Source organism: Lytechinus variegatus, chromosome 5 (genome assembly GCF_018143015.1).
Source record: "Lytechinus variegatus isolate NC3 chromosome 5, Lvar_3.0, whole genome shotgun sequence".
NCBI lineage: Eukaryota > Metazoa > Echinodermata > Echinoidea > Temnopleuroida > Toxopneustidae > Lytechinus > Lytechinus variegatus.
This window is the reverse complement of record NC_054744.1, coordinates 4992646-5006919: the sequence shown is the minus strand read 5'-3', so window position 1 is coordinate 5006919 and position 14274 is coordinate 4992646. Positions and strand designations below refer to the sequence as shown.

General features: G+C 39.1%; 1 protein-coding gene across 4 annotated transcripts in view; it reads right to left on the bottom strand.

Moving 5' to 3' along the window:
• The window catches only part of LOC121415121 (platelet-derived growth factor receptor alpha-like), a 60856-nt gene that overhangs the window by 26779 nt on the left and 19803 nt on the right, over positions 1 to 14274 (bottom strand). For 3 of the 4 annotated variants that reach the window (XM_041608219.1, XM_041608221.1, XM_041608220.1), the window contains exons 3-5: positions 12956 to 13087; positions 10304 to 10395; positions 4240 to 4296 (exon numbers count right to left, since the gene is read on the bottom strand). In XM_041608219.1, coding sequence (XP_041464153.1) covers positions 4240 to 4296; positions 10304 to 10395; positions 12956 to 13087 — 281 coding nt within the window. Of the gene's footprint in view, positions 1 to 4239; positions 4297 to 10303; positions 10396 to 10715; positions 10805 to 12955; positions 13088 to 14274 lie in introns of those variants that run through there. The other variant, XM_041608222.1, reaches the window with a different exon arrangement.

Genomic DNA, 14274 nt, shown 5'->3' with positions numbered 1-14274 from the left:
AGGATGCGAAAGCCTATGTAGTTTGCATAGCAATTGAGTCTTGAAACTCTTGTTGGAATGCTCCCCAGGGAGTGGAGAAGGTGCATACATTGTATGCGGGCATGCAAGGATCCGATCACCGGGGTAATAATATATCAGTAAAGCGCTAAGAGACATCGTTCCGATGTGTTAGGCGCTATCTAAATGCGGAATATTATTTCAATCAAAAGGAATTCTATAACAGGGATTCTCAAATGGTGGCGCGCGCGCCACTTGTGGCGCATCGAGCCTTGCGGAGTGGCGCGTGGGAGCAATTAAAAATAAGAAAAAAAAATAAAACATGGGGAAAAAGTTTGATGATCTATTAATCTGTAATTGAGTTTTGATGATCGTTTTATTAGTAAGGGAAAACAGGAAAAGGAAAACAAAAACTTGGCTATATTTCAAACTTAATTTTTTATTGATTTCCTCTGATTTTGTATAATTTTGCACTCGATAACCCCAATTATGGGGATCGATCGTGTTCTTCTTTTTCATTATTCTCTGCTTGGTGTATTCATGTACGACTGGTACAAAGACTATATGCATTACAAGTGGTATGAAAGTCTTGCTCGAAAGTTTCAACTACTGTATACGGCGTGCAATTTTCTCACTTCAAGAGTGTACATTTTGGGTAAGTTCTAACAATCGAATAATTTGACAGTCAAAGAACACCCTGCTCATAGAAATAATAAATTTTGTTACCAAAGCTGATCTAAATCCAAAGTTATAAAAGTAAAATGAGGTGATGTATCGTTTGCCGCGATTTTTTTAATGCACCTGTGCTTAACTGAATGAATGATGCCCGATGTGCACGTGGGTCGAGTGAGGGAGGGAGAGGGTGCAGTCTCGCACCGGGCCAAAATCCGACAAAATAAACCTGACAATTAGTCACATTCATTTATCCTTCTCATCAGCTGGAAAGGGCGGTAGGCGTACAAGTTTATTTCCTGATGTCTGACAATGTGTGACACTGCACTTGCCCCAAATTAAATCAAGTTTATTTGACATACAGTGTAAGTCCCGATTTCTTTTACGTAATATGTTCACATCTTCAGTTGATAACAAAAACTTGTGTTTTTCATGAAAACTTGCTTGAAAGGTGCAGGTTTTAGGGTGATATGCACATTTTGATGAGAACATTTTGATTAGAGATTGAATCATCATACTGCTCGAGTAATAAATAAATTTGATAAATCAGTGAGTTTTATTTTCTATCTTCATTTCGCCTTCCATACTGAATTGATTGTGATATAATTATTCATATCAAATTTTTGGTGCTGACGTCATACTCTTATTGAGTAAATTCTTTTTATTGGTTCTTTTGTTTTGAAACCTCAGTTGGATATCCGTCTGGAATTGGAATGAAAATGGCTGCTCCCCCTCCAAAGAAATTGAAAACGGACACTCGCAGGTTTCATGAGGAATGGAAAATGGATTTTTTCTTTATACTTCCAGATGGACAAAGTATGAAACCAACATGTTTGATATGTGGGAGAACCATAGCTCTGATTAAAAGGCATGACATTCAGCGGCATTATAATACAAAACACAAGGACACATTCGAGAAGAAATATCCACCAGGAAGTGAGGAACGGAAGAAGCGACTGGAACATTTAGCTAAGTCTCACGCAAAATCAATAGCAGTGTTTTCTAGAGGTGGAACTGCACAAGAGAAAGCAGCAGAAGTCTCCCTCCGAGTCTCATGGATTCTCAACAAGAACAAAATTCCATTCACAGCATCTGAAGTAGTGAAGGAATGCATGGTTGAAACGACAAAGGTCCTTTGCCCAGATAAAGTAGAGACATTCAAAAAGATTCCCCTTTCCAATGACACTAATACAAGACGCTCTGAGGTCTTAGCTAACAACCTTAAAGATGAACTGTTGGAAAAGTTGAAGGTTGCAGATGCCGTCTCCCTTGCCATAGATGAGTCAACTGACATCACAGATGTGGCACAGCTGGCTTTGTTTGTCAGATTTCTTGATGACTCTTCAGGGGCATTCCGTGAAGAGCTTCTCGAATTGCTACCCCTGACTGGATCAACAACAAGTAGTGATATTTTCAGTACAATTTCATCATTCTTTGATGCACACGGAATTTCCATCGCCAAAGTGAAATCCCTCCTAACTGATGGAGCTCCTGCAATGGTCGGGAAGAAAACAGGCGTGGCAGCAAGGATGAAGGAGGTTTCACCTGGGCTTCTGTCATTCCATTGCCTTATACACAACTCAGTTCTTTGTGCAAAGATCAACAATGACTTTGCTGAGCCCCTGAACAAACTTATTGAAATTGTGAATTTCTTGAGAGCCAAATCATCCAAGCAACATCGAGACTTGCGAACCTTTCTACAAGACGAAGAGGCAGAGTACTTTGATATTCCTTTGCACACAGCTGTACGATGGCTTAGCAAAGGAGAGGTGTTGAAGAGAATGTGGGCACTGCGAGCACACATTGTAAGTTACTTGGGTCAGTCAACTGATGTGCGTGCCAAAAAGCATCTTGACTTTATGACTGATGACGGAATGATGACAAAGATAGCCTTCCTTGTGGACATCTTTACCCATCTGAATGGACTGAACCTGAAACTTCAGGGACATGGAAAATCCCTGGCAGCATGTAGGAAAACTGTAAAGACATTTCAAGGGATGTTACCAGTTTATCTGAAAGATTTGACCAAAGACAAGAAGTACTTTCCCACTCTGAAGGAATATGGACCAAATGCAGTTGTAGGTGCAGACTTTGTGCAGAAACTCATGGACGAGTTTAACACCCGCTTTGCGGACTTCGAGAATTTGGACAGTATCCTGTTAGTTGTGACACAACCATTTTTGGTAGACCCAACAGATGAAAGATGTTTGGAGCAAGCAGCAGCAATTTCTCCAGACATGTCCCAGCAAGACCTTCAAGAACAACTCATCGAGCTACAGGCTGATGATGAACAGAAACTGCAGTTCAATGGTAAAGAGTTGGAAAAGTTTTGGATTGAACTTACTGGTTTTCCTGTTCTTAGAAGCATGTCAACCAAGATTCTCACCATTTTTGGATCAACATATATTTGTGAACAGTGTTTTTCAAACATGAACTTCATTAAGAACAAATACAGGAACAGAATAACAAACACTCATTTGTGCAACGTTCTCCGAGTTGCCATCACAACAGTCAAGCCTGATTTTTCAGCACTGGCAAAATCTGGGAAAAGTCATTTCAGTCACTAGATCTGAGGCAGAAAGATCTGAACTTGTGCCTACTGGTCTGGTATGTTTCGAAAAGTCGCTTTGGTTTTGAAAGTTGTTGAAGTTTGTTGCCATTGGTACTTTTTTCCTGTGGATATTAATAAGAGACCCTCTTTGCCAAGTCGTCAGGGGACTCTTTCCGGTGCCCCCCCCCCCTCCGCTATACTTTACCCGGTCGCATGATGGAAAGTGGCGCAGTTGAGATGCTCAACAAGAAATGTGGAGCTTCAACAAAAGTAATTGAGAATGGCTGTTCTATAATTTTGAATTCGATAGTATCACAAAAAGACAAGTGACCATGAAATATGTAGGCCTACATATAAAGTTGTGCCTGTACAAAAGCTTTGGTAGCTCTCTTAATTAGGTTGTGAAAGAAGTGAATTTGAGATGTCACCAGGGTTCGTAAAAGGTTGCAAGAAAATTTGCACACAGTTTTTATGGTTGCCAACAGTTTTTATTTGTAATAAAGAAATTCTGTACATGTTCAAAAATATATTTTCGACCCCCCCGCAAACGGTTGCCACTGTTTGCAAAAACAATCGTAAGTCTTTGCAAACGATTGAAAGACAACTTCGGTGAAATTCTTTTTGATATGCCAATGATAGCGAAAAAAATTACCATATAGCTCCTGTAGAGAATCGACCTACTGAAAAAAACCAAATGTGTGTGGAACAGATTAATTCCCTATTTTGTAGCAGTTCGCAAATCAATTTTCGATATTACAAACAAACATTCGTACGGGTTTGCAACATTCGCCAGGAACGTTCGCAACATTCGTAAGCATTTGCCGCTCGGTAAAGATAGTGATAAGACACTTTATACACGATATTTTTTTACAATTCAAAACAGTGCCCTGAATCGAATGTACTACTATTTCATATTGTAAAATTTAGCACATTGATGGAACTGTTTCATCAATCTTTTTTTAATTCAAATTTTGGCAATTGCCACCCGGTTCCTCCCGGTTCTAAAAGGTGTCACTTACCCGGAATTGATGTTGGAAACCGTAACTGAGATTCCGGAATGTGAACGACTGTGTTGACTGTGCAAAAGAAATACACGATATGGAAACATCTCATGAATATGATTAAAAAGTCAATATAGGTCCTACACCACTAGCGTACCTAAGGGGGGGGGGCAGGAGGCAGACTGCCCCCAAGACGAGTCACAACTGATCCCTGACAAGCCACAATTGACTTTTTTTTTGCTTGTCATTTTTTTTGGCGGACAAATTTGCCCCCCCCCCTTTGGAAAACCCTAGGTACGCCACTGTCCTATACACCACTAATCAAACCCTTGAATTTCTTGTTTAGAATAGTGTGATAATAAAGGTAAATCAAAACGTAAACCAAATAAATATTGCATCGATGAAAGAATGACAGGACATGCAACGGATGGCTTAAATAATTTATCTAGGTAAGACTACAACTCCCTGGCCGTAACGCAAGGTGTAGGAATAATTTCACGACTGAAGTGAGTATGAATAAGTATCTATTTCAGGCCTAATAAGCTTTTATCCCTTGATATCCTTCACACCACTGCTTGCATGCGAGACGTGACTAATCACGTGACTAATGTTGTACTCAAACATGTGACCATTCACATTACGATCTGAAAACTCGAGAAACAAAAAATGTATAAATATTTGTAATCGCTCTTTTGGTCTTTCATGCATGTATGTAAAAAAAAAAACAATGTCACCAAGGAGATATTTCTGAATTTTGAAAGGGCCTTGATTCGTACAAGTTGGTTAAAAGAGTATTGGATCACCTTTAAAAAGAATAAAAAGGACTGGAATCGAATCTCCGCCTGAAAGATACATAGCCAAATCAAATCGCATGAAGATATCAATATCCCGATCCTCAACACGCCAGTCTTTGCGATATAACGGCGTAATTTGTATCCTGAATTAGGGCAATGACAATTCCCCACCCCCTCCAGTCTTTTTACCTTCCCATCTCCCCGCAAAAAGGTAGCATATTTTGTCATGTTTGTCGAAATCTTACTCCAGAGTTTCATGGTTTACACGATCTTTCATTAGAAACCATTAAATAGAATGCTCATCTAAAAAAAAAGAAAAAAAAACCCTTCGCATCACCCGACCTGGAATCACTCCCAAGCCAAGAGTGCATATCCATGACAACGGTCCACTTCACTATTCGTCTAAATAAATGAAGTGAATGGGAAAAATTGGTTATTTATTCCAAGCACGTTTTCTCAATTTCTCCCCAGTGTAAATTCGATCTAATGACTGCCAAGTATTGTCAATTGGAAGGCAATGTGTTCCCGCCACTCCTGTATACCGTTTGAAAAGTGCAGTTTCGATGGCGGTTTCGAAAAGGACAAAAGTGCAAATTCCTCCCCTTGGTCTCCTGAAGCCTTGATTGAACAGGGCGTAGGATTAAATCATTTCTTTTATTTTTTTGTCTAAGATAATTATATAACAACACGATGATAGCCACTCTCCCATGTGTAATCTCTGTATTTAGTAGAACCAAACCCATTTCATCTAATTTATATCAGAAGCCACTTAATCTTAAACTTGGTAAATGGCAATGATGCCTTTCTGTATCTTAGGCCATCGAAACTATCACGAACAACATTTTTTTTCAATTTGATAAGCGTTTATTGTTTATGATTTTTTTCTTGTTTATTTTTTTTTCAATTTGATAAGAGTTTATTGTTTATGCTTTGTTCCTTCTTGTTTATGCTTAGTTCCTGCTATTATGTATCATTATCTATGGTAAAAATAATATTAAAAAAGGATACGATGTTAATGTTCGGTTATAGAAGGACACCCCTTTCCAATTCGGCATAACCAGTGTGAACCAGTCTCATGAAATATTGTAAATGGCGAATGAGCACCCCGTAAAAATGTAAGTTCATGTGAAAGAATGTTACACCTTTTCGTGGAATTCCAATCTTGTTTCGACCTAATTACTGTACACCAATACGGATTGCCATTCTTAAAGTTACGCGGGAAAAGATGCATCGCTGGCGGCATGTTGTCACATTCACGACAGGACGTAAAATGCTTAACATGTCGTGTTTCACATTATCCGTCAGTGTCACCGACGAAACCGACTCCTAACCGACCGATGGTATGTCATTGGTAATAATGTAATAAATTTGATCGGTCTGGAGTCGGTTTCGTTGGTGTGACTGTAACCGAAGCCGACTCTAAACCGACCGATGGTATGTCATAGGTGATAACGTAATAGGGTTGATAGGTCTGGAGTCGGTTTCGCGGGTGTGGCTGTGGTGTTATGAGGTAAGATTGAGAGGAAATGGATGAAATCTTGGAAGGTATCATCTGTCTTACGTTGCAGTGTAAGGAAGAGGTTACACTACGTAATTCCGAAGGTTCGTAATTCCGAACGTTCTGTATTCCGAAGGTTCGTATTTCCGAAACACGTAAATTGCCTATATACCTCGATGTTCGTTAATCCGAACATTTGTGGCGTTATTCCGAAGGTTCGATAATCCGAAAACGAAATAAGGTTCGATGTTCTGAAGGTTCGTTAGTCCGAAAACGGAGTAAGGTTCGTTGTTCCGAAGGTTCGTTAATCCGAAACGGAAATAAGGTTCGTCGTTCCGAAGGTTCATTAGTCCGAAAACGAAATAAGGTTCGTTAATCATTACGTTTTCGGACTAATGAACCTTCGGAATTACGAACCTCATTTTGTTTTCGGATTAACGAACCTTCGGAATTACGAACCTCACTTTGTTTTTGGACTTACGAACCTTCGTAAATACGAATCTTCGGAATAACAAACCTTCGGCATATCCGAACCTTCGGAATATTGAAGCTTCAGAATTACGAATGTATGCGAAGGAAGCAAGGTGGATCCTGATAATGAGCATGAGAGAGAGAGAGGGGGGGGGGGGGGGGGGGGGGGGGGAAGGGGTAGACAAAGAGACGCACAGCCGCTCACCAACACCCAGATAGAGAGAGAGACAGATAGAAAGACAGATTCAAAATTAGGAACGAGAGGGAAAGAGAGAATGAATATCAGATTGATTATAAAGATGTGATTCTTTAAGAATAAGATAAGTTTCTCGAGTGACATAGAAAGGGATGGTCCAGGCTGGAGATATTTATATCTCAATGAATAAAGTAAAATTCACAAAGCAAAATGCTGAAAATTTGATCAAAATGGGATAACAATTAACAAAGATATTGAATTTTAGACTTGCATTATTGCGGTAAAACAGTTCTAGGCATTTCTATATGAATATTCATTAAGTGGGCTGATGATGTCATATCCCCCTTGTTCTTTTGTATTTTATTATATGAAATAAGGTTTATTCAACATTTTCTACCGAGATCTAACACAATTGGATTGACAACTGATTTGCATTAGTTATTTATTGCCGCGATTTATTTCATCATAATGGAGACACATCATTTACATAATTTATGTATGAAAAAAATGACACATTTATGATTTCATGTAATAACATAAGAAAAAGGAAAGTGGGGATGTGACATCATCAGCCCATCCAATGAATATTCATGACGATGTGCATAATTATAACTGTTTTCACAAAAATATTGATTAACTTTATAATATTCAATAACTTCGTTATTTGTTATCCGATTTTGATGACATTTTTCAGCATTTTGCTTTGTGAATTTACTCTATTTATTCAAATATAAATATCTTCAGCCCGAACCATCCCTTATTTAGCAACCATGACAGGAAGGACGTTCTAACACTCCTAGTATTATTTAGTTATACTGTAACAACGAATCGAAGGTTAGCCACTGAAGGAAATAAAATGTGTGGTTGGTTTGATATTCCTTAGATATTGAAGAATGTAATGCCAGTAAACGTGTTGTGGCATACTAAAACTCTGTAGAAAAAAAATATCTGGCATATTGGGTTGTTTGTATCCACTGGGAAATCTAAGAAGAAAAAAGGAAGTTCTCGAAAGACCTTCTTAATAAGTAATATCTTCTCTTCTAGCCATAAGACTTAGCTGCTAATATTACATGATTTATCGAAACAAATCACATGAAATGATTATTTATTCATTTATTCATTGGTTTCATGGCGGGGCACCTAAGCACTTTATTACTTCTTTTGATCTTATAAGCGCGAAAGATTTAGTAGGTCATCTCGCGCCAAACCGGGTATGTCGCCTCCGAACAAATAGCTCTGACTCCGAATCGTTTCAATCACTCCTGGCTGGAGAATATAAGAAAACTCGTAAAGTCTACCTCTATACAGGCCTTCTAGAATTTCTCCTGTGACAACGCTTCATTTGGTGAAAGTTGTCGGTATTTCGATCCGGGAAATCCGCGGATAACAAACCAATTAGGAGGCGTATTTCAAGTCGTTAAAAGTAGGAGCGGGTCGTCTGGGAATGATGGATGTCTTGCTCAGAGAAGTATTAAAGCTCCGGATCTTTGCCTTTTCGCGAACCCGGCCAAGCCCCAGGCTGATATTCGAATCCATAAAAGGCTAAATGTTCAAGGTTTCAAACTCTTTCTTATTTCATTTTTTTTCTTTCTTCGTCTCCCATGCATGCTCCTTTTCACCATCAGTCTTTGTCTGACCTATTTTCTTTCATTCTTCTGAATTACCCGGTTTTGTTACATCTCTCTGTTCTTATTTCATGTGATTGCCGTTTGTTCTTCTAAATCTACTTCTCTCTCTTTCGAACCCATTCCCTTCCTACATTGCTTGCGCGCTCTGTGGGCACCAATCCACACACAAGCACCCCTCCACACACACACACACGCCCACACACACACACACACACACACACACCCACATACCTCCCACAAAATAACTCACCCACACGATTCCAATCACCATCCAATTTCTCCTCTCTCGATTACTTTTTTGTCCCTCGAGACTAACAACAAACCTATACAGATTCTGGTTCCTCCCACTTCACGCCACTTTCTAAATAGGTTAAGTGACACTTGTGGTGCTACATGCCAGCTTCAATCTTATTTTCATTCTTCAATTTCACCTTTTTTTTCTGAGAGAAATTGATAGGAAACCGATAATCACAATGATATCGAGCGTACATCTTGGAAAAAAAAAGAAAATTCTGTTTCAAGTTCTTTTTTTAACTTCCAACTCCTCAGGAATGAAAGAAAAATGTTGCCCTGAATATTGACCTAAAATGGCGCAAACAGGGTCGCCATTTTTTAATGCAATCGAAATAAACAAATGCAGTGTTTTTATGCGAAAATGTCAGATCTGTGTGAAGATTTTGCTCAAAGTTGTAATGAATGGCTTAAGAAATACCTTGATGATATTTTGACATGTTTGGCTGCATTGATGATCGAATCATCCCATGCGTGATTCTATTCTTGCAGTGTTACAGCGATATTAATACACACAAAAAATTATATAAAATCGACTGACCGACCCAACTGTCTGATTCTGGGCTTGTGAGGGCAGCATAACCATTTTGGGGGTTTTAGCTATCTACGTTAGATGTGAACTTAACATTTCCGAATGAGAAAGAAAATGAGAAAATATTCATCTAATCAATTGTAAAATCAAATATCATTATCGTGAAAGCTTTTTTGTATATGAATAACTTTATTAGATTCGCAATGAGTTCTCCATGCTGAAAGGTTTCCAACCATCATGCCCCCCCATTTGTGTTCGCAGTGTGGATTACAATGTGAGATTCATCCTCATGCTGCACACAGTGTGAGATCATCCTCACGCAGGCTGTCAAATTTGAGATTGAGCGTGAATTTACATTTCAGTATATTCCAATATCTCAATCGTATTGATCGTAGGACAAATTGGAATGGTCCAAAGATTTGCGCGATCAGTTACGAAAGGCCAATCGTGGCTTTCGCAACGGATCGCACGACAGTGCATGGAGCGAGGTATTAGTTCATTCATGGACCTGGTTCATTCTAATGAAATGCTATAGGCCTACTGTCACACCAGCGAATCCGACTTCATACCGACCAAATTTATTGCGTTCTTTCCAAAGGCATACCAACGGTCGGCTTGGTCGACGGGTTCGTTGACGTGACTCTAGCGAAAAAGAACGAAAACACGACTCACCGTGTAATTGTAACCACTGAGGTGCCTGACACACTGAAACACCATCTCGTCTCGCACGCTGTTTTTCACGAATCGAACAGCATATCCCGATCCTGGAAAATGACGTCACAAAGACAAAGGAATAATAACGAAATTATCACATCAATCGAGTCCTTGCTGCAAAACTATGAAAACTATACGCTACTTTGAATAGCATATCTGGGTCCCGTTTAAGGACTTGCAACTGTTGCAACTTTGCCAATACGGCAACTACCATGGTAACCTTGATTCTGATTGGCTTCTGAACCTTGTTGCCATGGTAGTTGCCATTATGGAAAAGTTACAACAGTTGCAAGTCCTTCATGAAATGGGCCCCAGCTGTCGGCCTGGAATTGGCATGGTTAGTGTGACTGAGCCATAAGAAATTATTCACCTTGGTAGATGAAACGACACTGAAGAAATACCGAAAAATAACACCTATGATAACATAAGTCACATTTCCCCTACGGCGGCCGTCCGGCGCGTCGAAAACAGCCGTTTTAACTTTTTCTTCAAATGTACCTGCTACTTACAGGTGGTTTTAATAAAATGGTTGTTTTCGACTCCCCGTACGCCGCCGTAGGAGAAATGTGACTGAGGTATAAGACGTCATGACGGTATCCATTATATTTGAAGATTCAATGCTGTTCCCCAGCCCAACAAGCCCAGTGGGGTGAAATTGCAATAATACGCCAGTTCACGGTTAGCTCATGATCGACTTTTCTCAAATGACCTTTGTGATTTTTCATTAGGATAAGCACTATCATTTTCAAATGTAGATGTTGCGTAAGCTTTACCGGTAGAGTATTTAAATTCTAAGAACAAAAGGCTTTGTATAGACCAGGTGACTAGAATAGTACGTCAGGGATAAAGTTTGGAAATCTGTTTTATTGTCTGCCTTTGGCACATTTGACTATTCTTTAGGCTACTGTCAAATACCAGTGATTATGAAGGCTCTATTTATTACTCTTCAGCTTGGATGTGATAAAATGAATATTTTGAAAGGAATACATGAATGATCATCAAATCACAAATGCCTATGTCAGTGAATTTGAAAGTCACCTTCATGGTTTATCTCAAATGACCTTTTTCTGCTCGTGCGCAGTTTACAACCATGACAACCGTGAACAGTACAGGCTTATACTTGAGATAACCCAGTACGTAGACCGGTGAAGGACAACACAGATATGTCTGAGGGGAATCATTCTTAACGGTATAGTGGTACCGACATTCGTAGGGAGTTTCACATTTCGAACGGAGACACTCTACAACGCATCGATTCCTTTGAAAATGCAATCAAAATCACAATGGAGAGCTGACAGGCTTTTGTCGAAAGTTGGTGGACCGGGCCAGCAGGTCATCCGAAGATTTTTGCACCGGACGAACAATTGCAAATATGTCATTTTCCAGAGTCTAGAGATTCCGATGCTGTCCCGGTCCACCAACTTTTGACAAAAGCCTCTCAGCTCTCAATTGTGATTTGATTTGCATTTTCAAAGGAATTGGTGCGTTGTAGAGTGTCTCTTCGAAGTAAATCACCTGGCTTACAAAGCTCTGTCAATGCGTGGAGAGCAGTCCATTAACGTTTTTGGTCAGACAAGTTTTCTTATGGGTGTTTTGCAAAGCTCTGGAGCTGACTTCGCACTAAGAGCCAAGATCACGGTCCTGTCGTCGTAAACTTGTGCGTAACTTTACGAATAGCTTTATCATGATTGTGAAACACACCGGATCCGACAACGTCATTTTTTTGGATTGACTGAGGAGCACAGTTTCTACTGTAACTGTCCGATGAAAAAAGGATTTATTGGATAAAACGTCCGACCTAAGGGACTTTTAAGACCCCCTCCCCAGTCTGACCAAACGCTTTGCCTTTGCAAGCATAATTAGATCAAACTTTGCATAATTAGTCTTCGGACTACAGCATAGTAATCTGTTTTTTTATCTAATAAACCGAATTGAATAGACCAGTTCGTAGTTACTTCATGGACAATTTTGGTCAAATGACCTTTCATTTCTTTCATCATGATAGGCAGATTTCAAAGCAAGATATTACGTAAGCCTGCCTTACATAGCAGGATGAAGAAATTGAATAGACCAGGGGGGTGTTTCACAAAGATTTAAGTATGACTTAGAGTCGCACTTAAATGTCTAGTTGCGCGCAGTATAAAAGGCATGACAGCATTGGTCAGATCATGCCAAAAGGACGCGCACTTCTGCGTATTGATCAATAAGATTGCGCGTTGCATATCATGTACGCGTCGACATTTAAGTGCGACCTAAGTCATACTTAAATCTTTGTGAAACACCCCCCAGGTGACTAGAATAGCACACAAATGAACACTTAATGAAGGCATTTGTTGCATTCCTACTTTGAATGCATATCTTAGCATGTTGCACAATGTACTTTGCAAAGTGTGAAATACCAGTCGTTCGTGGAAGCATTGTTGTTTTTTGTGGATATAAATGAAAACGACAATTCAAAAGAATATATGAATAATCAAGACATCAAGGTTGGTGCTTATCTCATTAGATTTTAAAGCACCATGTCACTTTAGTACAAATGACCTTCTTCTGATCATGCGTAGAATCTTTTAATCATGCGCAGAAAGGAATTACGAAATGGCTAATACTTACTTGATGAATTGAAATGAGACCAGTCAACGAAAGCTTCAAGTTGGTAATCTCTGCCTGTGTCCCCCGGTTGGTTACGAGTTATATTTCTCGTTCGAAAGGTGATATGGAATATGAGATCTCTTGGTATTTGAGCTGTGAAATTACAAAGGAGCATGCATTAAACATAATGACTTTGGCACGGTCTTTGGAGAATTATTTCTATTTTAAAGGGGAAGTTCACCCTGACAGAAAGTTTATTGTAGAAATAGCAGAAAAAATAATAAAAAAAATATTGCCGAAGGTTTGAGAAAAATTCATCAAATAATTAAAAAGCTATTAGAATTTAAATTATTTGATTTGTGACGTCATATGCGAGCAGCATTCCTACATAGCGAATGGTAAAAAATCAATGAAATGTCATGGTTTCCACTGTAACTTTTGTATATCAATAGACAAATCATTTCACACCCGATTATAAAAAGAAAACAAAATCAAGTCATCAGGAACCATACAAAATTTGAAATTCATACATGTTATATTGATAACACATGGGGCAGCTGCTCGTTTATGACGTCACAAATCCAAAATTTTGAACTCTAATAACTTTCTTACTCTTTAACGGATTTTCCTCAAACCTTCACCAATATTTTTTTACTATTTTTTCTGCTATTTTTGCAACAAAGTTTTCTTCAGGGTGAACTTCCCCTTTAAGAGTTGGTTGTAAGTAGAACCAACATTACACTTGCTAAAGAGGCTTAGCCATGAGGAGTATATACCTTGTACAGGGGTGATCAAGGTAACGGCCTTGACCGTCTGGTGTGAAGTTTTATAAGAATTCTCTTGAATCTGTAGGGACTTTGTAATCTACCTGTGAGATTTCTCTGAGCGGGACCTCGACACATCTATTCTGTAAGTGGATTCTTTGTGACCTAACTTTACGCTATGAGAGAAAACAGTCGACTTATCACACAAAGGAAGGGAGGGGGAGAAAGAGAGAGATGGGGAGGGGTTCATGTGTATGCTTAAGGAGGGGGATACAGGAGAAGGAAAGAGAGTGAATGAGAGACACAAAAAGATAGATAAAGACAATAAAAAAGGAGAAAAGAAAGAGAGAGATGCATTTAAATAGAAGAAAAGAATGAGAGAATGGGAGAGAGAATGAAAGCTAAGGCAATAAAAATATCTCTTATAATTCTTATTCCAAGAAACCAATCGTGGAAAAGGTTACTGGTCGGAGGAAATGTTCATAAAATAAGTTTTCCCCAAAACAAACTCATGACAAATAGAAAAAGAAAACAAAAAAGGCGAAGAAAATCGGAGAATGGACTCGGAATATAAAA